Consider the following 23,626-nt stretch of genomic DNA (forward strand, 5'->3'; position numbering starts at 1 on the left):
AAAAAGGTATTTAGTTTAGCAAGTCAGTCAAATCAATATCAACTTATAAGTAAAAATTCATAAAGAAATTAATATTTAATTTAATTTATAATTTAAAAAAATATTTAAAATAAATAAAAAATTATACTCATATATTTATTTTAAACTCATTTTTTGACCTAATAAAATAAAATAAAATAAAATATTATTCTAATAATTTTTAAAAATATAAATACTATTCTATTTTAACAAACACAAACATTCAATTATTTATTATTTTTTTATTATTTTAACAAATTAAATTCATTTTGAGCACTTTTTAATTAAATAATACAATCATTTAAAGTTAATTTTAAATAATTTTATCAAAAAAATTAACTACTTATTTTTAAATTAATTTATAAATTAAAAATATATTTTATATCAAAAATTAAAAATAAATAATTAAATCAAATATTTAAAATATATTTAATTATTAATTGTGTGTTGACAAGTATGAAAGCACTCGTTTCATAAGTTGTCTTGGCCTCACCTTTTCTGCATGCTTGTAGTATCTAAATATTTAAGCTAATAAAATATTTTTCCTTAAAATAATAATAATAATAATAATAATAATAATAATAATAATAATAATAATAATAATAATGTGGACTGAACCAAGTCCATTTCCCGATTTCAAATGGGCCGTATGAACTACAACCGTTGAATTAAGTGATGGACATTTATAGAGACTAAGCCCAAGCATGGCCCTATTGTTTGAAGTGGGCTCAATCACGGCTTTCAATTTCGGATTATTCTTATGTAAATTCAATACAATTTATTTTCTACTATTATTTTATACCAAATTAAATTAATTTTAAATAAATTATTTATATATTATTTTATTTTAAATAAAAATTTATATTTTTTAGATTTATGACTCGTATGTATTTTTTTTATTACACAATATTAATTTAGGATGTAGTATTTGAGCTATAAGATTTAAGTAAATTTTCACCATTTGAGTTAATTTTTGAGATGAAATTAGGCTCAATCGATTTTCTCTATAGAGTATCAGAAACTATCTTGTTCTAATATTTTGCTATTCACAGATGTGTTTATTTATAAATTTTATATTTCAGATGTTCTTGTCTAGATGCAAGAGAGTGTGCCGTCTCATATTGATTTGAAATAATGTGTTTGAATTATATATAAGACTTGATCAAACATTTTTCCTTTTTAAATTAATTTTTAGGGTGAGCTAAATTTTAATTTTTTATAATATTTTATAATTTTTTAAATTATTATATTGTATAATTGATGATATTGGCTCTTTAATTTATTAAAGATAAAAAAAAAATTATAAATGTCGAGTTGAGCAACTCTGCATCTGACCTTAAACATTGACGTTAGACGATTTTTTAAAATTATCGGGACTATTATTGCAATAATTATGGCGATTACTATTGCAATAATTAAAAAAAATTAATTATTTCAATAATTAAAATTGAGAGCTACTCTGAATCTGATCTCAAATTTGGTGCTAATCCTCCTAAAATTTAAGCCACTATTATTGCAATAATTAAAAAAATTTAAAGATTTTAAATTATATATTTAATAATACAGAAAATATTTCTATTATCAATTCTTAATTAAAAGTTTGAAGTCTGAAGAGAAAAAAGGCGTAGGATTCGTGGCGCTGCCGATGGTTTTTGGCTTTTGGCATTATTGTTTCGTCTTCTTGTTTGCTGTTCATTTTGGGAGGGTCGTTGCTCGTTTATGACTCCGGGCAGGATCCTGTTTAAGGAGATCTACTCTGAATCTCATCTCAAATGTTGACGTTTGACGGCTCTCGACGCTTCCAAGAGTCAATTAACGTCCAATGTCAAATCCGGCATCCAATCTCATGTGAAATTTAGCAACACCCACCCTCACGCAATTTTAATTTTTTACCCTTTATAAAAAAATTATTATTTAATTTACATATTTTAATAAAATTAATTATTTAATCAATAAAATTTAAAAAATATAATATTTAATTTTTTAATCTCTGTACCAAATTTTTAATAGTCGATGATAATAAATTATTATTTAATTATTTTATTTTAATAAAATTAATTAATTAATTTTTATATTTTAAAAATATTACTATTTAATATTTTTATTTTAATAAAATTAATTAATTAATTTATATAATTTTAAAAAATTAATATTTTGAAAAATATTTTGTTATGTGAAAAAGGAAATTTTGCTATGTTGAGATAAAATATGAATTTTTATTTATTTTTTAAAAATTGTTTAAGTATTTTTATTTAATTTTATAAGTATTATTTTTGTATTTTATTTATTAAAAAATAATTTTTTTATATTATCATGTTAAATATTTAGATATTTAGGAGAATTGATTATTTTTTTTTATGCAAATAGCTTGTATCATAACATTTTTTGCACAGATATATAAAAAATGGCTAATATTATTGGATGAATTTCTCTCAGAGTTATCTACTAATTATGAAATTTTGTCATTCTCTCTTCATTTGGCCAAAGAATATCATCAAAAGTAGGCGATTTATCTAGGTTAACAGCAAATATTAGAAAAAACATAAATAAAATAAGAGAGGGAAGAATGTGAGTGTAGGAAAAAACATGAAAATGAAGAAATAAAGAGAGGAGATTAAAATAATTTGAATATAAAAAAATCAGAGTGATTAAAGAGTTAACAGAATAAAATTATATAAATTAATTAATATATTTTTTAAAATATAAAATTAATTAATTAATTTTATTAAAATAAATAATTAAATAATAATTTAACTAATATTGATATCTCTAAGTAATAAAAAAGTTAACAAAAGATTAAATAATTTAAGAGATTAAAAGTATATAGGCTAAATAATTAATTTTAATAAAATTCAGGTATTAAATAATAATTTTCCCATCAAATTCTCTCTCTAATCTTCATCTGCATTTCGCTTTCTTAAGATACTTTTATCGCGTGGATGGTCTGCCCCGCCATGCCTTTTCCATAGCCGAGACATACGGAGAAAACGCAGTTACGTTGAAAATTTCAGTTCACATCTCAACAAACTTTGATCCTTTTTTACACTGTAAGTCTCTCTCTGTTTCCTTTCTTCAGATCTGAGCAAATTCACTCTGATTTTCTGGCTTTTTCCCCCTTTTTTTAAAATTGTTTTTGGGTCTTGATATGGATGTGTGAATAATGGGTTTTGTTGAACGTGATTTTTGGTTATCTGGGGCTGAATTAACAGTGGTTGGTTGTTTCTTGCAATGTGGTTTCTCGTAGACTTTTGAGTGGAATGAAACCAATTTATGATCTTCACTCGAGAGTTCTAAAATCTGGAAACGGGCAAGGTTGTAACTGAAAGGTTAAATTCTTAGTTTTTTTTTTGGTTAATATGAACGTGGGGTTTACTTAGCTACATGGCATTATTTAAGCAACCAAATTGCAGATTGGTGAATCTTTTATATATGAGCCTGGTGGATAGATTCTGTGAAGAGGGTTCAGGGCGTAGATAATGTGGTTTAATTTTACAGACTACAGAATGATAACATCCTTACAAAGAGGAAAAAGTGAAATTATTTGGTTTTAAAATTGATCCATAAATGTGATTTTTGTCTTGTTAAATTGCCTAAATATTGTTTATTTCCGTTCTACTGCTTGAGCAATAAGAACTATACACACACACGGCTCAAATTATGCGCCTCCAGTTAACACTAAAGGTGCTCATATTCTCTGTTCATCTGTTCATGCTGTTTGGTTTGTATAGATATTGGAGTTTCTTAAACAATATGTGGGCTGATGATAAATATCTGAAATATACATCATTATGAAGTATATTATATTTTGAACAGTTTGTGTTTTTCAATTCCCTCATTTGCTACTTTTCGTTGGTGACTACTTGAGAATCAAAGTTAGTTAAGTATCATCATTCGATACATGGCCTGCTTGAAGGGTTTGCTATGTCTGCACATGTCTGTCGTCTCCTCTTTTAGAAGTCATTGATGAATGATAAAAAATCACTTATGATTGTCTTAAACTTTACCATGAGCCAGACATGCGGTGCTATTGTTGATTGATTTGCCTTGCTGAAGGTTGTCTAAATTGTACCTGTTTAAACCCCTTGTTTTAGCTGAACACTTAGCAAGGATAGCTCGAGAAGTGCTGATTCTCCTAGTAACTTCATTTGTTTTTATTGTCAGAATTAATCACTGAAGTAAACATCTAAAGATGATCTTTTATCACCCCTTTCTAGATGCTTAAAAGATAATATATCACCAATTTCTTCAGTGGTATCTCTTAATTATTAGAATGTTGAAGCCAGTGATTTTTTATGCCTCTGTAATCTGTAGATTGCAAAATTTAGTTTGCACAAGTCTTCAAGGGATATGATTTCGTTTACATTTTCTTGATGATGCTTTATATAAGGTGTCTGCCATAAATTCTATCTTTGTTCCCCTGGTTTTCAAAGCTAGCTATTAGTGTTTTTGAAAATTAAATACTGCTTGATTCAGAGATAAAACTTGCCTTGCATTTTGTGAAATAACAACCCCAACATTGATTTCCCTTAATTTCATAATATGATGTTTCAATTGTATTTGTGCTTATCAACATCAACACAGATTTGCATGATATTTCAGGTTGGCCAAGGAGGTTTAGTTTAAAAGGCTATGGTTCTGGATAACATTATATCATCTCCTCATCTGAGGTCTCTGTCTTTCCGGAAGCAATTCCTGCGGGATGATTTGGGTAGTTGGTCAACACTCTTTGAGAGGCATCGTTTCCTCTTAACAGCTTTGGTTCTTTTGGCTTTCCTGTGCACAATTTATCTTTACTTTGCTATTACTTTAGGCGCCACTGGATCATGTTCTGGATTGACGGGAAAACAGCAAGCATTGTGCCGCATAGAAGTGGCAAAGGCATCAGTGAAAGGAAAAATGAAATTTTTCTAGCACATAGACAACCAAAGCAATTACTTGTGTTTTCTTGTTCCTTTCTCACTTGGAGGGGATGCTTGTACTCGTTATTGGTTACTGTATTCATGATAGAATTTGTCTTGATATAGTTTGATTACATTGAATCATTATTAATGTGAAAATCATTTTGTAGTTGGTATTTCCCCCTATTACCAGGACATGCTGTAACACCATCACTTGTTTAAAATTAAATAAATTTATAAAGTTCTAATTATTATTATTAGTTTAATAATAATTAGTTAAGTTCTTAGTTTAAATATTTATTTGAATTATTATTATTATTATTATTTTAGTGTTATTATTATTATTTTAAATTTTATTATTTTATAATATTATATTAATATCCTTAAAAAATTAAAAAAAAAAAAAAACACATTCAGCAATCCTCCTCATTTTTTGTTTCTTGTAACTCTCTCCCTCTCTCTCTCTTTCGTTCTTTCTCTGGTGAGCCTATGACTGATGAGGCTCTTCACTCTCTTAGGCGACGACCAGTGATCACAGGAAGGCAAGCAACAACGAAGCTAGTCGATGGTGACCGTAGGAACGTTAGGAGGGAGAGAAAGAACAAGAGGTAGAACTTCTCGGCGTGATTCTGTCAACTCTTGGCATCAGACTAACATGATTCTGATGATGATGATTGCTCTTGACGTTAGCTTCTATATCTAGTTATTATATTTGGATCATGCCAGCTTTGCTGTATAATTAGTTGGCGTAAAGTGCCTACATATCTTAGGCCATTTGGATGGCAGTTGTGCTCTCCATCCTAGATTGTTTGTGCACGTGTGTGAATGTGTGCGTGTGCCAGTAAATATATACGGCAAGGTGGAGTTGGGCTTCCCTACATATTTGTACATTTACTAGGGTCTGGGTTGGGCTTCCGTGTATATATATATATATATATATATGCACAGTTAGGTGTCGATTGTAGGTTGCTCTCCGGCCAGGTTTATTATATGTATTATGTATAGTAAATCTTAGGGTTAGGCTCCCCTCGTTATTGCATTATGTTGGGTTAAGTTGGAATCTCCATATTATGTTTTATTATTTTTATATTATGAATGTTTAGGCCTTGTGTTAGGCTTGGTTATGAATTTTGGAAGCATTATGACTTGTTACGAGCTTTTGATTCTTATGCTAGCCTAAATCTTATTCCCAGTCTAGCTCATGAAATTGGATCATGACACATGCTATAATGTTTTATGTTTCAGGATTAAATCAAAATATATTAATTTAAAATACAATTTAATAATTTCTTTCACATTCAATAAGAATTAATTTTGCTCAAAATTAAGTAAATATTATGAATGTGTATGTGCTTGTGGGCAATGGCTAATGGTTGATTGGTGCAACATGATAGAGCCAGCCAACTCTATTTTTTGTTACAAAACCAGCACTTAGTAAATCCCACATATGGTAAGAGATATTATTGAATAATCTTTTATCTCTGAGCTAAGTTAGATTGTTGAACTTATAGTTATAGTTGTTAAATTTGAACCAACCTGATTGGTCTAATTGAAAAAATTGAGAATTGAATTTTTTTAAAACTCATTGACTCGACTAGAGGGATTTTTATTGCTTAAATTCAATCTATCATGAACTCAAGACACAAGATGTATGGTGGGACCCACCTATTAAATATATTAGTGTCATGTATTTGTATTTTGAATTCATAGTGAACCGAATCTAGACAAGAATTTCCCATCGACGAAGTAACCACTCACTTATTTTACTCGGTCACGGGTTACATGGATGGAGGAGGTTTTCACTATATATATTTTTTTACTATTTATACAAAACAATGCATTTTTTTTAATCTGATATGTGTTAATCGTTGATTAATGACAATGATAATCCTTTATATGGAAAAAAAAAGATGATCATTTTTTAATTTTTTCGAAGCTCTAAACGCAATGGCAAAATCCATTTCTCCAAACAGGAGTGTGAGTTTATTATCAATATTTTTAGATAGTTTAAGAATAAATTAGACAAATTAATTAGAATATTAATAGAACATGTTTCTTAAATACAAGCTACATAGTAGAAAGAACGGTGATTAAGGTTGAGCATTTGGCTCAAATCGAATCAAATTGTCAAAAACCTAATTAACTAAACACATATTTTAAAATTAAACCGAATCAAAATGCATAAAAATGAACCAAATCATCCTAATTTGGTTTGATTTAGTTTGAATCGATTGGTTTTTAGGTTTGAATTGTTTTTTAATTAAACTTGATTTTCAAGTTATTTGGTCTGATTTTAACTTTGATTTGAACTTAATAACCATTAATCAATGAAATTAAATAATTTATATATTAAAAATATATATAATATATAAATTCCCTATAGAAGTAAAACATTTTAAAAATCAGTAAAGCAATTTGATTTGATTCAGTTCAATTGATTTTTTTTTTCCAAAACTGAATCAAACCAAAATAACCAAAATTCTTAAAATCTAAAATCGAACCGAACCAAATTATTTTAAAAACCAAGCCAAATTACCATATTAGGGTGATTCAGTTTAGTTTATTCGATTCAAACTGAATAGTACTCACCCTACTAGCAATGAAGGGAGGGCAATATCAAGGGAGTGAAATTGGGTTGTAGAATCCATGTGGATGGAGAAAGTATATATAATATGCATCATGCGATTCAATTATATTTTGAAAGTTATGACATATGTTAGAAATAAAAGATGATATATTTTATATATTGCTCTCTTAAAAAATAATATATTAATATTAATATGTAAATGAGTATTAATTGCATAAAAAAATTTTATACAGGGATGAACAATATATGAATCTAACCTAAAACATTTAACTCTCATTCATCGGTTCAAAGACTGGGTTGAAAATGTTTATGGAAACTTGAGGACTGCCAAAACTTGAGATTGTCGAAGTAGATGAAGCATCCGAAGTGTTAAGATCAATTTCATTAGTAGTACTTTGTCGAATACTTGTGTCTTTCTGAGATAATTGAATCCCTTCCAACTCTATCAACACTTCTTTCATAGTGGGTCGTAATTTGCCGTTCAAGTTCAAGCATCTTTTTGCAAGGTTGGCAACTACAACAACTTCTTCCATATCACAATTGTCCACAATTCGTGGATCAAGTATATCAAAGAGCTTGTCATCTTCCATTGAAAGAATGAAACGTGCAGCTAATCCAATTCCTTCTTCTACTCTTTTTGAAGAAATTGGTTTTTGTCCAGTCAAGAGCTCAACGAGAACTACTCCAAAGCTATAAACATCACTCTTTTCAGTAAGCAAGCTTGATTGAAAGTACTCTGGATCTACATATCCAAAAGTTCCCTTTACATGGGTGGTTAGATGACTTTTATCAATTTGGATGGACCTTGAAGCTCCAAAATCTGATACTTTTGCTGTATATTTTTCATCCAACAGTATATTTGTCGACTTAATATCTCGATGATAAATTGGCATACGTACCTCTGAGTGCAGGTAGGAAATTGCCCCTGAAACTTGGATAGCAATTCGCAAGCGCATATCCCATGTTAATTGAAACTCCTCATTTTGATGATGGAGATACTGATAAAGGGTTCCATTAGGGATAAATTCATACACAAGAAGAGGAACCTCTGTCTCCAAGCAACACCCAAGTAGCTTTACAACATTTCTATGATTAATTTGTGATAAAATGACACACTCATTAATGAATTCTTCAACTTTTGCTTTGTCTACTTTCATAGACTTTTTAATTGCAACAATTCTTCCATCAACTAGCATTCCTTTATAGACAGTGCCTTGGCCACCTTGACCAAGAATTCTGTTAACATTAAAGTGATCAGTCGCCTTGTCCAACTCCTTACAACTGAATATTTTGGACCTGTCAACATTGCCTTGACTTGAAGAGAGTTGTTGGCGCAACAACAAACCACCATTCTGCTTGAAGAATTTTCTTTTACGCTTTATCTGTTTTCTTTTCTTAATAAGTTTATATAACCACCACGTACTAATTAGGAGAATCAATGCTCCAAATCCCACACTAATACCTGCTTAACACAAGAGTATTTTGCTATGGTAAACATAATTATCATAACATGCATGAATGCGTTTTTTTAGTAGAGGAATGGAAAAGTAGGGATTCGATCCTAACTCTGTCAAGTAAGTAATTTATACCTTCGGTCATTGCACTCAGCCAAGCTAGGTAATATGTAATTGTATAACACCCTAATTTTTGAAAAAATATTACATATGGTTATTATTTGAATGAAAATAAAATTTATAAAGTTTTGGGAGAAAAATTTAATTTGAACTTGAACTTGAAAGAAAAGTATTAGAAGTTTTGGTGTGAAAAAGAGGATTTTTGGAAAGTTGGGGGACCAAAATGAAATTTGGTTAAAAAAGGTGGACAGTGGTTGCACATCCACGTGAGCTGGTTTCTCCAGTAGTTTCTATAAATAAATAAAAGAAAAGAAGAGGATAGCAGAATTGGGAATGAGGAAGAAAGGGGGAGAAAGAAAAAGAAAGAAAGAAAGGGAAAAGAAGAAGAAGAGAGGAAAGGAGGAAGGATGGCTAAATTCTTTAGAGTTTTTTTGGTGAGGGAGGATGCTAGCAAGGGGAAAAGAAGAAATTTGGTCTACAATATCAGAAATTAGAGAAAGAGAAAAGGAAGGAAGATGATGAATAATAGCAGAACAGGGGTTGAGCAAGGGCAGCAGATTTGTCTTCCATTTAGGTAAGTTTGGCTCATCTTTTACTGTTGATTTTTGGATATGTTGAAAATCCATATATGTAGAAGTTATAGTTAAAATTTGGTAATTTTTCAACGGTTGGATTTGGAGAAATAAATGGTTGAACATAGGCTATTTGGAATTAGAATTCTGAATTTTGGTTACTGAATTTTGAGGAAACTAAATAGCTAGGATGCTTAGAAAATTATGAAATTTGATACAGATGATCTTTGGAATGTTGAGAATATTTTGTTAAAATTTGGTGAATTTAAAATAATTATTTTGTATGAGTTATCTGATTAAGAATGATTTCTGAAAAATTCAGAATTTGAAGGGTTGGATAAATATGTTGATATCTCATGATATAGGGATAATTTGATGCTAAAATTTTTACTAATGTTGTATATGGATGTCTTGAATATAGTGTTAAAATTTGGGATTTATCTGACGGTTGGATCATTATATATAAATTTGAATGTACAAGCTACCAGATTGGATATTAATGGTTGGGTTAAATTGAATAAGTGATTTTGATGGAAGTAAAATTATTTTGAGATAGGATATGAAGTTTTTGAATTTTTATATGATTGTGGAATATTTTTTAGAAGAATTATATATGTTTAGTTGGATTTTTAGTGTTATGGATATATTATGAAATATTTTGATTGAGATTTGAGTAGGAAGTGTTGGGAAAAATATTTATATAGAGATATAAGTTAGGAATATAGATATGTTGATATAATTTTTGAATTGTGGATTTGAGTTTATGACAGGGAGTTTAGTTTAATTTTAAGAGGAAATGTTGTCGAAATTTCATTAAATTATTAATATGAAAAGTGAAGTATGTGATTGATTTTCATTATTGGATTATTGATTTTCGAGGAGGAACTTTAAAGTATGAATTTATATGAATGAAGATGTGATATTTGTGAGTTGGTGCTTGTAGTCAGGTGAGTGATATTTTACAATATATAGCATGAATTTACTTCTTAATTGATTCTTGTTCCTTCAAAAGTTGTGATTTGTTTCTGATATCATTTGCTATATTCTAATAATATGATTTCTCATTTTGATTCAATTTGATTCTATTATATAATTGTTCATTATTATTCAAATATTATTTCATGCATATTAGCAAGTCTAGAAAGAGAGTTAAGAGATTATGAGAATAGAAATGATAATGAGATTAAGAGCACATTATGGAGTGATAACAATAGAATTTAGCAAATATGATTTAATATTTTAGAATTATGGGAAATATTATGAGATTTGTGGATTAGCATGATGATTGATTGATTATTTAGCTACTTTGGGTAGCAAAGAATTTTTATTCAGCATAATTATGTTATTGGAGATGGTGACTTGATGGTCTATGGGTTTGACAACTATGATATGCCTTAGTATCACTATGAGTTATTGAATTGTATTTAGCATATTTGCTCTCGCTAAAGGGATGTCAGTAGTTTAATTATTACAGTAGGAAAGGGTTGCCCATAGAGAGGTGGAGCCACCACTACGAGATTAACACAGTATCGATAAGATTTTGATATCTATTTTGATACCTTGGCATATTCTTGGATGTCGAGAGCCAATTATTGATATTTTTACATAGGTGATGAATGATCAGAGACTAGGAAGAATTTTATTTAAGATTGATAGAGAGATCTTAGAATTTGCATAGCATGCATGTTGAAATTTATTATCTACTTTATTCAACTTATTCTAAAATTTTATTATTGAACTTATTCATTTAGTTTCTTGTTCTCTAGTTCTTTCTGTTGCATGATGTATATTGTAAATGCCAACTCACTGAGCTTTTTCCCAGAAGCTCACCCCTCCCAACTCACTAGTTTTGCAGGTGATGTAAGATGGATGATGATTATCAGTTTAATGATTTTAGATGCTTCGATTTGACTAGACTCCATGGTCTCAGAAAGCAAGGAAGAATGATTTTCAATATGGATAAGGATGTTACAGATTGTTTCTTATAATTAGCTTTTATGACACAACCTAATTGTTGAAGATTTTAACTGTACAGTTAATTAAACTGCTATTTCTAAAAAGTAGGTTTGACTGATTGAAAATCTAACTGATCGATATATGATATTTTGCTATAATAAACCATTTAATCTCTCTATTAACTTTTTCTGACTAACCAATTTTTAAAAAAAGTCAAAATTTTAATTAAATGCATATGAAATTTTAATTACATTGTCCTAACTGAACATGCTCTTCATTTTCCTTTAGAAAAACCATAAGGAGAGAAAAAGCTTACCTAGAATAATAGTCCAATATCCTCTGGCCACGCATTTATAAGAGCCGTGTGTATTTTTGCATAATCCATTACACAGACTTCGCACCATTGAATCCTCGCATTCATTAACATCTGAAAAATTGTAATCAGAAAAGGAAAATATATGTATCTGAACACAGAAATTTTAAAGAAAATGATATCCAAAATTAACTTTATATTGAAGATGAATGATATTTACTCTACCTTCGCATCCAACCGGTAGATAAGGGTTGCCGGTGAAGCCCTTACGACACATTAAGATTGTGTTGTTGTGGTATGGGAAATCGAATTTGTCATAGCAGACCATGGGACCATGGTATGTGGATTCCTCATCAATTACAAGCGATCCCAAGGCTGCTGCATTGATTTTCCAATCCAGAAGAACTGGAACATATTCCAATTCTTGCACCTTATAAGGTTCTTTTACATTAGCCTTGAACCATTTTTTTTCCACTATGAAGGCTAACCTGCATTGATCATCATCTGCATCTTGAAAACTCGGTGCAAGTAACTGTTGAAAATAAGGGATTGAGGTTTGGCAGCATCTGTTGCCAAAGCAACCTTGAGGTTTAACATTCTCTTCGCAGGTTGGTTGGCATCCTTCACCGTCTGGATCAGAAGAGGATAGCGAAGCACGGTTGTTGCAGCCCACAACGGTGAATTTATTGCTACCAGAAAAGGTGAAAGATGTCCGTCTTAGATTCACATCTCGGCCGGTGTTAGGACGGGTACAATTGTAGGAGAATACGGGACCCTTAACTAGTAAGCTGCTGCGTGCATAGTCGATATTTATCAACTCCAAGTTGATGCTGCTTATGAAAGCTCTACTAGAGTTTGCGCTTTTAATGCAATCAATCACAAACCATTTGTCCATTGAACAATCAGCTCGAATACCAAATGGGTATTGAATATCAATATCTCCACATCTGGCTTCACAGCCTCGGCCTGCTAGAGTTGTTGTTGCAGCTGCTGATATCGCTAATTCCAACATTATTTGCAGCACTGAGACAGTGAGTAGAGACTCCAATTGAAAGACCATTCTTCTTCTTCTTCTTCTTTAGATTAATTAGTTGTCTTCCGCTTCAGCAATGCTAAACAAAACCCTCGTTTTATACAGGTTACGGGCATTGAAAAATGAAACCTGTGACAAAACTCGAAAGTTTTTGATTTTATCGCCTTCTGGGGTCACCGGCCCTTAGGAAAGTTAAATAAAGCCATTACATCAATTCACTGAGTTTTAAAGTTGAGAATGTTTCTTATTCATTTGTTCTTTGCACCTACGCTTTGCCAGTCCGGCCGAATTACTATTCACAATAGATTCTCAGTTACCTTTAATATAATTATTTGGAAAAAATTGAACCTCACAGATGTAATCATAGGTCCATAGGCATTCAATAAAACCTTATTTTATTAATTTTTAGGGAAATTACAAAAAAAATCTTTACTTTCAAAATTTTTTAAATTATACCTATATTTTCAAAATTATCAATTAAATCATATACTTTTAAATTTTGTGTAATTCTACCCTATTATCAACTGTGCCGTTTCACTAACGAAAATACCACGTTAGCTGCCACGTCATCTCAACGGTAAAGTGGAATTGCACAACATTCAAAAGTATAGGGTTAGTTAATAATTTTTAATGTATAGGTATAATTGTCAAAAAAAAAAAATTAAAAGTACCAAGTTTTTTTTGTAATTTCTCTAAAAATTACTCATAATTCATTTTAATTTATACAAAATTTTATATTACTTTTAAATTTAAGAGTTAAATAATAATTCAATTTAAATTAATTGACCTGAAAATGATTATACTTAAAAATGTGATAACTTGGCGATTAAAAAATGATAATAAAAAAGGAGAGATCTAAAATAACATGAAAAAAAAAGTCATATTAAAAAATTTATAATCTTTAAATATTAATATCGAATTGAGTAATGAACGGCAAAAACTGATCTATATAGCCAACTTTGGAAGATTTATTGTTATATAATTTAATTAATTATATCCAATTCATGTAACAAATATTTAAAGGTTAATTAACCCTTTCCCCTTGTCCCATCCCACCGATGTGGGATTTCCTATCCCACCAGGCGGTGTGGGACATCATAAACTGGGCTCCTTGTATGATGTGTATTACATTGAGATTCTCCCAGTTGAGTTGGGCACCTCTATGCAAGTGTGTGTGCATATATATATATATATATATATATATATATATATATATATATATATATATATAAAATTATTTTATTATACTACATTTCATTATAGTACCGCATTAGACCTAGACAATTACAAAAATTGCAATTATATTAATATTTAAATTAGTGATTAAAATGTTATTTTTATTTAGGACATATTTAGTTTAACTGTTGAATACAGCTGATAATTGTTAGCTGACAGTTATTACTATTAGTTGATAGCTGATAGCTAATTATAGTTGTTTTATGTTAAGTGTTTGGTAAAATTATATTTAGCTGTTGCTGTTATATGTGAAATGACTAATAAGAATATATATCATATAATTTATTTTATTATTTAAATAAATATAATATTATAAATTTATTACATTATATTATATTATTTAAATAAATATGTAATTATTAATCTATTATATTATATCATTTATTTTATTATTGAAATTAAAAAATAATTATTTTTTAAAATAATTAAATAACTTTAAAAATATATATAAAATAATAAAGTAATTATTATTGTTAATAGAAAAACTTATAATTAATTTTAAGTTTTTAGATATAAATAAATATTTTATATTTTATGTTGTTAATAAAAAAATATTTTAACAAAGTTGAAATACATTAATTAAAATATTAAAATTATAAATAAAAAATATAAAAATATTAATAATATTAATTTTCAAGTTAAATAAAAAAAGGTAGTATGATTAAAATAAAAAATAAAATTAAATAAAAAAAGGTAGTATGATTAAAATAAAAAATAAAATTAAATCAGCTATTAGTTGATGAGAAATAGCTCTAAAAATAGAAACTGATAGGAACTGCTGCTGATGAGTACCATATCAGTTGCCCATCAGCTATTAGCTTTGTTTTTTGAAGCTTGTCAAATACTATAATTCACCTGTTTGGGTGTCTATCAGTTATCAGCTGCACCCAACAGGTAAACCAAACACTCTGTTAATTATTTTTCTCAAGTAATAGGAGAGAGACTTTTGTTTCAGAGTTTAGCCTATATTTTCCCTCTTAGGATTTTGTTTCATTTGATTGTATTTTATCTTTATTTTTTTATATTTTTCAAACTCCACTATCATATTAGTAGTATTATGTATACAGTGAATCTCAGGATTAAATTGGGCTCTCTTTTTAAAATAGTATAGCTTACTATGAGCTTTTAGGCCTTATAATCGCCTAAGTTTTAATACTGATTTAATCCATAGAATCGAATTATGACACATACTAAAATGTTTTCTCTTTTAGAATTTACATCAAACTATATTAATTTAAAAAGAAATTCAATAATATTCTTTCACATTCAATTAGAATTAATTTTATTGAATATTAAGCGACCGTTATGGATGTGAATGTGAATGTGCCTATGGGCAATGGCTAAAGGTTGATTAATTGGCGCCACACGATAGAGCCAGCCATCTATATTTTTTGTTACAAAACCAGCACTTGGTAAATCGTATATAGTAAGAGATTTTATTGAATAATCTTTCATCTCCATGCAAGCTAGATTGTTGAGCCCATATTTGTCAAATTCCGATCGACTTGATTGGTTCAATTAGATAAATTAAGAATTGAGTTTGTTCAAAACGCAGTGACTTGGCTGGGTAAAAAGGTCAACTAGTTGACTCGGTCACGGGTCACATGGGTGGAGGGAATTTTTTTTTTTCCAACTATTTATGCAAAATAATGTTTTTTTTTTTTTTTTTTTGTTTTTTCAATCTAATTTGGAAGACATTGATTAATAACTGTGATAACCCTTTACATGTGTTTTTTTGATATTCTAAATGCAATGGCAAAGGCCATTTCTACAAATGGTAGTGCTAATATTTTTAATATAATTGGTTTTAATTAAAAGTCGAACTTAATACGTCACAATTTAAAGATGATTCCATTATACTGAGCTAAAATTCATTGATAGCAAGGCAAGTTTATTACCAATGTTTTTATATAGTAAAAATTAATGAAAATTATCCATTAAAATTAAAGAATATTAATTGGAGTTTAAGAATAAATTAGGCGAATCGATTAAATATTAAAAGAACATGTCTCTGGTATGCAAGCTATGAAGGAGAAAAACCGATGATGAAGGGCAATATCGAATGAGTGAAGTTGGATAATGTATAAAAAATTATTAATTATATAAAATATTGAACAGTATATCAATCTAATCTAAAACATTTAACTCCACGTTCACCTGTTTCAGGGTTGAAAATGTTATAGAAACTTGAGAACTGTCAGAAATTGAAATTGTCGAAGTAGATGAAGCATCTGAAGAGTTTGGCTCAAATTCATCAGTAGTATTTTGTGGAATACTCATGTCTTTCTGAGATAATCGAACCCCTTCCAACTCTATCAACACTTCTTTCATAGTTGGCCGTAGCTTACCATTCAAGTTCAAGCATCGTTTTGCAATTTTAGCAACTGCAATAACTTCTTCTCTATCACATTGGTTCACAATTCGAGGATCAATTATATCAAAGAGTTTGTCGTCTTCCATTGAAATAATGAAAAATGTAGCTAATCCAAGGCCTTCTTCTACTCTTTCTGAAGAAATTGGTTTCTGTCCAGTCAGGAGCTCAACAAGGACTACTCCAAAACTATAAACATCACTCTTTTCAGTAAGCAAGCTTGATTGGAAATATTCTGGATCTACATATCCAAAAGTTCCCTTTACATGAGTGGTCAGATGACTTTTATCAATATGAATGGACCTTGAAGCTCCAAAATCTGATACTTTTGCTCTGTACTTTTCATCCAACAATATATTTGTAGATTTAATATCTCGATGATAAATTGGCATACATACCTCCGAGTGCAGGTAGGAAATTGCCCCTGAAACTTCTATTGCGATTCGTAAGCGCATATCCCATGTTAATTGGAACTCCTCATTTTGATGATGGAGATACTGATAAAGGGTTCCATTAGGGATGAATTCATATACAAGAAGAGGAACCTCTGTCTCCAAACAACAACCAAGTAGCTTCACAACATTTCTGTGATTAATTTGTGACAAAATGACACATTCATTAATGAATTCTTCAACTTTTGCTTCGTCTATTTTCATGGACTTTTTAATAGCAACAGTTCTTCCATCTACCAACATTCCTTTATAAACAGTGCCTTGGCCACCTTGGCCAAGAATTCTGTTCACATTAAAGTGATCAGTCGCTTTGTCCAACTCCTTACAACTGAATATTCTGGTCCTATCGACATTGCCTCGACTCGAAGATAGTTGTTGGCGCAACAACAAACCACCATTCTGCTTGAAGAATTTTCTTTCACGCTTTATCTGATTTCTTTTCTTAACAAATTTATATGTTGACCACGTAATAATTAGGAGAACCAATGCTCCAAAGGCCATACTAATACCTGGTTAAACATAATTACCATAGCATGTGAATGTTTCCTTATATTAGCTTTTGTGACATAACCTAACTGTTAAAGATTTTAACTGGACAATTGAAAACTGTTATTTCTAACAAGTTTGAATAACTATCTGCTTTTGAGCTTACCTAGAATAATAATCCAAGATAGAGCGGGCACGCATTTGTAAGAGCCGTATGTATTTTTGCATAATCCATGACACCGACTTAGCACTATTGGATCCTCGCATTCATTGACATCTGAAAAATTGGAGCCAGAAAAGGAAAAACAATAATAAAAAAGAAGATTTTCAGCAATGGAACAAAAATATTGTCGCCAATAACATTGAGCAGAGATGGATTGTGTGTCGATACACAAAGAGCTTTTCAGCGACGGAACATTATCCATCGCTAGAAGTCAATTTTCAAATTACCTATAGACTAGCAACATGTATAGTCTTCGTTGAAAACCTTATTGCTAACTTTTTATTATTTGGATGGATCTATCAATCCATCACTGAATTTTTTTTTTTTTAATGATACAAGTGAGAATTGATTAAAACTCAGGTTTTTCTCAATGAATGTATTTAGTCACCTAGGAATTAAATATTATTCTGAACATAGAAAATTAAAAATTCAAAATTTTATATTGAAGATGAAAGATAATTATTTTACCTTGGCATCCAATCGGTAGATAAGGGTTGCCTGTGAAGCCTTCACGACACATTAACTCTGTGCTGTTCAGGTATGGGAAATCGAATTTGTCATAATTAACAATAGGATCATAGTAGGCGGATTTCTCATCAATTGCAAGCGATTCCAAGGCCATTGCATTGATTTTCCAATCCAGAAGAACTGGAACATATTCCATTTCTCGCATCTTATAGGGATCTGTTACGTTAGCCTTGAACTCTTTTTTTTCCACTATGAAGGCTACGCTGCATTGATCATCATCCACATCTTGAAAACTCGGTTCAAATAACTGTTGAAAATAAGGGATTGAGGCTTGGCAGCATCCGTCTCCAAGGCACCCATGACGTTGAGGATTCTCTTTGCAGATTGTTTGGCATCCTGCAGTGTTTGGCTCAGAAGAGGATAGCAAAACATGTTTGTTGCAGCCCACAACGATGAATTTATTGTAACCAGAAAAGGTGAATGATGTACGCCTTAAGTTCACAACTTGGCTGCCGGTGTCAGGAGGAGTACAATTGTAGGAGAATATGGGACCCTTAACTAGTAAGTGGCTGTGTGCATAGTCGATATTTATCAACTCCAAGTTGATGCTGCTGATGAAAGCTCTACTAGAGTTGACAGTTTTAATGCAATCAATCACAAACCATTTGTCCATGGAGCAATTAGCTCTGATACCAAATGGGTATTGGATTTCAATGTCTCCACATCTGGCTTCACACCCCCTCCCTGTTAGAGCTATTGTTGCAGGTACTGTCGCTAATTCCAACATTATTTGCAGCACTGAGACTACGGTGAGTAGAGACTCCAATTGCAAGACCATTCTTCTTCTTTAGATTAATCAGTTGTCTTCCAGTTCAGCAATGCTAAACAAACTCTCTTTAGATTTATACAGGTTCTATCTGGGTGTTGAAGCCGGAAACAAACACGGAATCTTTTGATTTTGTCGCCTTCTGGGGTCGCCGGCGCTTAGGATTGTTCCATTTGTATTATGCAAGCTAAATAAAGCCATTAAATTTAAATCATTTCACCAAGTTTTAAAGTGGAGAATTGTTTCCTGCTCGTTTGTCCTTTGCACCCATGCTTTGCCAGTTTGGCTGAATTACTATTCACCAGAGATTAATTCTCAATTAATTACATTTAATATAATTATTTGGAAAAAATTGAACCCCACAGAGTCCATTGGGCCACAGCCATTCAACAAAACCTTGTTTTAATAACTTTTTTTGTTCTATTTGCTGAGTTTCCAACTCGCTTTATCTTATGTTTTTTTTTAAATTAATTTTTAAATTTATTCATAAACTAACGTTTTAAATTAATTTTGTTATAAATTAAAATTTTAGTAGATTTTAATTTTTGATTTTTGATTAAGGTTTGGTTAAATTATTTTTTTTCTTCAAAAAAATTTTTTTTAAGATACTTGAGAATAAATTATTTTAAAATAATTTGAATCACAAAACATCTTATTTTTTAATTTAATTAACATAAAATCCCTAATAACATTCAATAATAGATTTTTAAGATATTTTTACTGACGAGATACATATTATTTAAAAATATTAATATTTTCTGTCCTAATTTAACATTTTTAAAAAATTAATTAATTAAAAACATATTTTATTAATCTTTCTCTTGCTTCTTTCTTCCCTATTCTTTCTCGAAACAAATAGCTCTCATATCCCATTTTATATATTTTAATGTCCTAACCTCACCTATCCAATGGCTAAAAACATAGTACTTACCTGCAGTGTTAGATTTGAATCCTCATTTTGGCAAAGCCCGTTCCTCCAAACAGTAACTATGAAGGAACAATTATCCACTGAAAATGAAGGAATATTAATTGGGATTTAAGTATAAATTAGATAAATTGATTAAATACTAAAGGAACATGTTTCTAGTATGTAGGAGAAAGACTGGTGATTGATGAAGGGAGGATGATGTCAAGCTGAGTGAAGTTGGGTGGTAAAACTCCTGAATTGTGATATAAATATTAAAGCTTCAGTCGATGAGTCTGTGGTCACGCTTCTTTTTGAAATTGTCCTTTTTTTTTTTTAACAAACAATGTTTAAGGAAACTTGAGGACTCTCAGATCTTGAGATTGTCGAAGTAGATGAAGCATCAGGGGTGTTTGGTTCAATTTCAGTAGCTGTATTTTGTGGAATAGTCATGTCCTTCTGAGATAATCGAATCCCTTCCAACTCTATTGACACTTCTTTCATAGTGGGTCGTAACCTGCCGTGCAAATTTAAGCATCTTTTTGCAAGGTTAGCAACTGCAATAACTTCTTCTGTAGTACATTGGTCTACAATTCGTGCATCAAGTATATTAAAGAGTTTGTCATCCTCCATTGAAAGAATGAAATGTGCAGCTAATCCAACACCTTCTTCTACTCTTTCTGAAGAAATTGGTTTTTGTCCAGTCAAAAGCTCAACAAGAACTACTCCAAAGCTATAAACATCACTCTTTTCAGTGAGCAAGCTTGATTGGAAGTACTCTGGATCGACATATCCAAAAGTTCCCTTTACATGAGTGGTCAGATGACTTTTATCAATCTGGATGCACCTTGAAGCTCCAAAATCTGATACTTTTGCTCTATACTTTTCATCCAACAGTATGTTTGTGGACTTAATATCTCGGTGATAAATTGGCATACATACCTCTGAGTGCAGGTAGGAAATTGCCCCTGAAACTTCAACAGCAATTTGTAAGCGCATATCCCATGTTAATTGAAACTCCTCATTTGGATGATGCAGATATTGATAAAGGGTTCCATTAGGGATGAATTCATAAACAAGAAGAGGAACTTCTGTCTCTAAGCAACAGCCAAGTAGTTTCACTACATTTCTGTGATTAATTTGTGACAAAATGACACACTCATTAATGAATTCTTTGACTTTTGCTTCGTCTATTTTCATAGACTTTTTAACAGCAACAATTCTTCCATCTACCAACATTCCTTTATAAACAGCTCCTTGGCCACCTTGACCAAGAATTCTGTTCACATTAAAGTGATCAGTCGCATTGTCCAACTCCTTACGACTGAATGATTTGGTCCTGTCGACATTACCTTCACTTGAACAGAGTTGTTGGCGCAATAACAAACCACCATTCCGCTTGAAGAATTTTCTTTCACGCTTTATCTGTTTTCTTTTCTTAATAAATTTATATAACCACCACGTACTAATTAGGAGAATCAATGCTCCAATGGCCACACTAATACCTGCTTAAACATAATTATATATCTTAAAACATGTGAATGATTCCTATAATATAGAATATGCATGTTATCTTTTATACATAACCTAACTGTTGAAGATAATAGTTTATTTATCGATTAATTCGATTATAATTGTTCACTAAATGAAACGTTAAGAATCATTAATTCGAATATCAAACAATATAATCTATTTAAAAATATAATCTAATATGAGAAAGTATATAGTTATTCACTCTATTTCTAATCCTAAGTTTTTACGTCAAATTAGAAAAATTCTTATTTATAGTCAGTTCACCGTGAACTCAACACACAAAATATATTGACCTATATATTTCGTAGGTGGGTTCCACTGTACATTTTATGTTTTGAGTTCATAATAAATATAATCTAAGCAAGAAAATTCCTAAAAATTTAGGGTAACTATTTAATTAAACATGTTCCTAAAAGAAAATTAACGCAAGGAAAGAAAAAGGCTTACCAACAATAATAATCCAAGATATAGTGAGCATGCATGTATAAGAGCCGCGTGTATTTTTGCATAATCCATGACACCGACTTCGCACCCTTGGATCATCGCATTCATTAACATCTGCAAATTGTAATCAGAAAAGGAAAAACAATAAAAATAAGTTATTAATTTGTTTATTTACTTAATTGTTTGATTTACAAAGAAGAGAGAGGTGATATATAATATTTTTATGGTACGGAAGAAGTATAGATATTTTACCTTGGCATCCAAACGGTAGATAAGGGTTGCCTGTGAAGCCTTCACGACATAATAAGATTGTGTTGTTGGGGTATGGGAAATCGAATTTGTCATAGTAATCAATCATATCACGGTAGGTGGATTCCTCATCAATTACAAGCGATCCCAAGGCTGTTGCATTGATTTTCCAATCCAGAAGGACTGGAACATATTCCAAGTCTTTCACCTTATAGGGATCTGTTTCGTAAGCTTTGAACCATTTTTTTTCCACTATGAAGGCTATCCTGCACTGATCATCATCCACATCTTGAAAGCCCGGTGCAAATAACTGTTGAAAATAAGGGATTAAGGTTTGGCAGCATCTGTAGCCAGTGCACCCTGGAAGTTTAACATTAACTTCGCAGCTTGGTCGGCATCCTATACTGTCTGGCTCAGAAGAGGATATAAAAGCGCGGTTGTTGCAGCCCACAACGGTGAATTTATTTTTAGCAGAAAAGGTGAAAGATGTCCGTCTTAAATTCACAGCTTTGCCGGTGTTAGGAGGGGTACAATTGTAGGAGAATACGGGACCCTTAACTAGCAAGCGGCTGTGTGCATAGTTGATATTTATCAGCTCCAACTTGATGCTGCTTATGAAAGCTTTACTAGAGTTGGCCGTTTTAATGCAATCAATCACAAACCATCTGTCCATGGAACAATCGGCTCGAATACCAAATGGGTATTGGATTTCAATGTCTCCACATTTGGCTTCACATTCCCGCCCCGCTAGAGTTGTTGTTGCAGCTACTGCCGCTACTTCCAACATTATTTGCAGCACTGAGACAGTGAGTAGAGACTCCAATTGCAAGACCATTCTTCTTCTTCAGATTAATTAGTTGTCTTCCAATTCAGCAATGCTAAACAAATTACTGTCGTTTTATATAGGCTCTGGGTATTGAAGCCATTGACAAAACTCGAAATTTTTTTTTATTTTATCGCCTTCTTGGGGATCACCGGCCCTTAAGGAATCAACTTGTATTATGCAAGTTAAATGCAATCATTAAAACCAATGCACTGTGTTTTAAAGTGGACAATATATATATATATATGATTCTTATTCGTTTGTTCTTTGCAACTATGCTTTGCCAGTCCGACTGAATTACTATTTACAAGAGAGACATTATTTTAAAATCAATTCTCAATCACCTTTAACATAATTAATATCAAAATTGCCTTTAATATAATTATTTGGAAAAAAATTGAACCCCACAGAATGTAACAACAGGACCGTGGCCATTCAACAAAACCTTATTTTATATATTAATTTCTTTTTTATATTTTCTAAGTTTCTAACTCGCTTTTATAATTTCATGTATAATATCACTCATAAACTAACATTTTAATTTTTTTTATAAAATTATAATTTTAAAGTTTTCAATTTTTGATATTTTAAATTAAATTATGATCTTTCGGTTAAGGTTTAGTTTAATTATTATTATTTTTTTTTAAATGATGCTTTGAT

The 23,626-nt window shown here is 30.6% G+C and overlaps 4 protein-coding genes across 6 annotated transcripts; 1 reads left to right on the forward strand and 3 right to left on the reverse strand.

The window, feature by feature from the left end:
- The first annotated feature begins 2,906 nt into the window (after positions 1-2,906).
- LOC110637822 (uncharacterized) lies at positions 2,907-5,167 on the forward strand. Of its 3 annotated transcripts, none has more exons than XM_058148706.1 (2): positions 2,907-3,065; positions 4,618-5,167. In XM_058148706.1, exon 2 carries the CDS (start codon positions 4,648-4,650, stop codon positions 4,927-4,929), a length of 282 nt encoding a protein of 93 aa, XP_058004689.1. In that variant the 5' UTR covers positions 2,907-3,065; positions 4,618-4,647; the 3' UTR covers positions 4,930-5,167. The 3 variants fall into 3 exon arrangements, with proteins under 3 accessions (XP_058004689.1, XP_021644204.2, XP_021644901.2); XM_021788512.2 differs by having other exon boundaries at positions 2,914-3,065; positions 4,600-5,167; XM_021789209.2 differs by lacking the exon at positions 2,907-3,065 and adding an exon at positions 3,072-3,344.
- Positions 5,168-7,769: 2,602 nt separating this feature from the next.
- On the reverse strand, positions 7,770-12,936 carry LOC110655492 (wall-associated receptor kinase-like 22). The gene is made up of 3 exons (XM_021811836.2): positions 12,144-12,936; positions 11,922-12,032; positions 7,770-8,965 (listed from the first exon to the last, which is right to left on the reverse strand). The coding sequence occupies exons 1-3, from the start codon at positions 12,928-12,930 to the stop codon at positions 7,770-7,772; spliced, it is 2,094 nt and encodes a 697-aa protein (XP_021667528.2). The 5' UTR covers positions 12,931-12,936.
- Positions 12,937-16,314: 3,378 nt separating this feature from the next.
- Positions 16,315-19,028, reverse strand: LOC110655406 (wall-associated receptor kinase-like 9). The gene is made up of 3 exons (XM_058148029.1): positions 18,188-19,028; positions 17,663-17,773; positions 16,315-17,519 (listed from the first exon to the last, which is right to left on the reverse strand). The coding sequence occupies exons 1-3, from the start codon at positions 19,023-19,025 to the stop codon at positions 16,315-16,317; spliced, it is 2,154 nt and encodes a 717-aa protein (XP_058004012.1). The 5' UTR covers positions 19,026-19,028.
- Positions 19,029-20,178: 1,150 nt separating this feature from the next.
- On the reverse strand, positions 20,179-22,930 carry LOC131180997 (wall-associated receptor kinase-like 10). The gene is made up of 3 exons (XM_058149310.1): positions 22,147-22,930; positions 21,898-22,008; positions 20,179-21,422 (listed from the first exon to the last, which is right to left on the reverse strand). Exons 1-3 carry the CDS (start codon positions 22,928-22,930, stop codon positions 20,254-20,256), a joined length of 2,064 nt encoding a protein of 687 aa, XP_058005293.1. The 3' UTR covers positions 20,179-20,253.
- Positions 22,931-23,626: the final 696 nt, after the last annotated feature.

Source organism: Hevea brasiliensis, chromosome 6 (genome assembly GCF_030052815.1).
Source record: "Hevea brasiliensis isolate MT/VB/25A 57/8 chromosome 6, ASM3005281v1, whole genome shotgun sequence".
Classification (NCBI taxonomy): domain Eukaryota; kingdom Viridiplantae; phylum Streptophyta; class Magnoliopsida; order Malpighiales; family Euphorbiaceae; genus Hevea; species Hevea brasiliensis.

Coding starts and splice junctions, on each gene's coding strand:
- LOC110637822 (XM_058148706.1), top strand. CDS start 4,648: ATGGTTCTGGATAACATTATATCATCTCCTCATCTGAGGTCTCTGTCT.
- LOC110655492 (XM_021811836.2), bottom strand. CDS start 12,930: ATGTTGGAATTAGCGATATCAGCAGCTGCAACAACAACTCTAGCAGGC. Junction 12,033..12,143: donor TCTACCGGTTGGATGCGAAG/GTAGAGTAAATA, acceptor ACAATTTTTCAG/ATGTTAATGAATGCGAGGAT. Junction 8,966..11,921: donor ATATTGGACTATTATTCTAG/GTAAGCTTTTTC, acceptor TGTGTTAAGCAG/GTATTAGTGTGGGATTTGGA.
- LOC110655406 (XM_058148029.1), bottom strand. CDS start 19,025: ATGGTCTTGCAATTGGAGTCTCTACTCACCGTAGTCTCAGTGCTGCAA. Junction 17,774..18,187: donor TCTACCGATTGGATGCCAAG/GTAAAATAATTA, acceptor CCAATTTTTCAG/ATGTCAATGAATGCGAGGAT. Junction 17,520..17,662: donor ATCTTGGATTATTATTCTAG/GTAAGCTCAAAA, acceptor ATGTTTAACCAG/GTATTAGTATGGCCTTTGGA.
- LOC131180997 (XM_058149310.1), bottom strand. CDS start 22,930: ATGTTGGAAGTAGCGGCAGTAGCTGCAACAACAACTCTAGCGGGGCGG. Junction 22,009..22,146: donor TCTACCGTTTGGATGCCAAG/GTAAAATATCTA, acceptor TACAATTTGCAG/ATGTTAATGAATGCGATGAT. Junction 21,423..21,897: donor ATCTTGGATTATTATTGTTG/GTAAGCCTTTTT, acceptor ATGTTTAAGCAG/GTATTAGTGTGGCCATTGGA.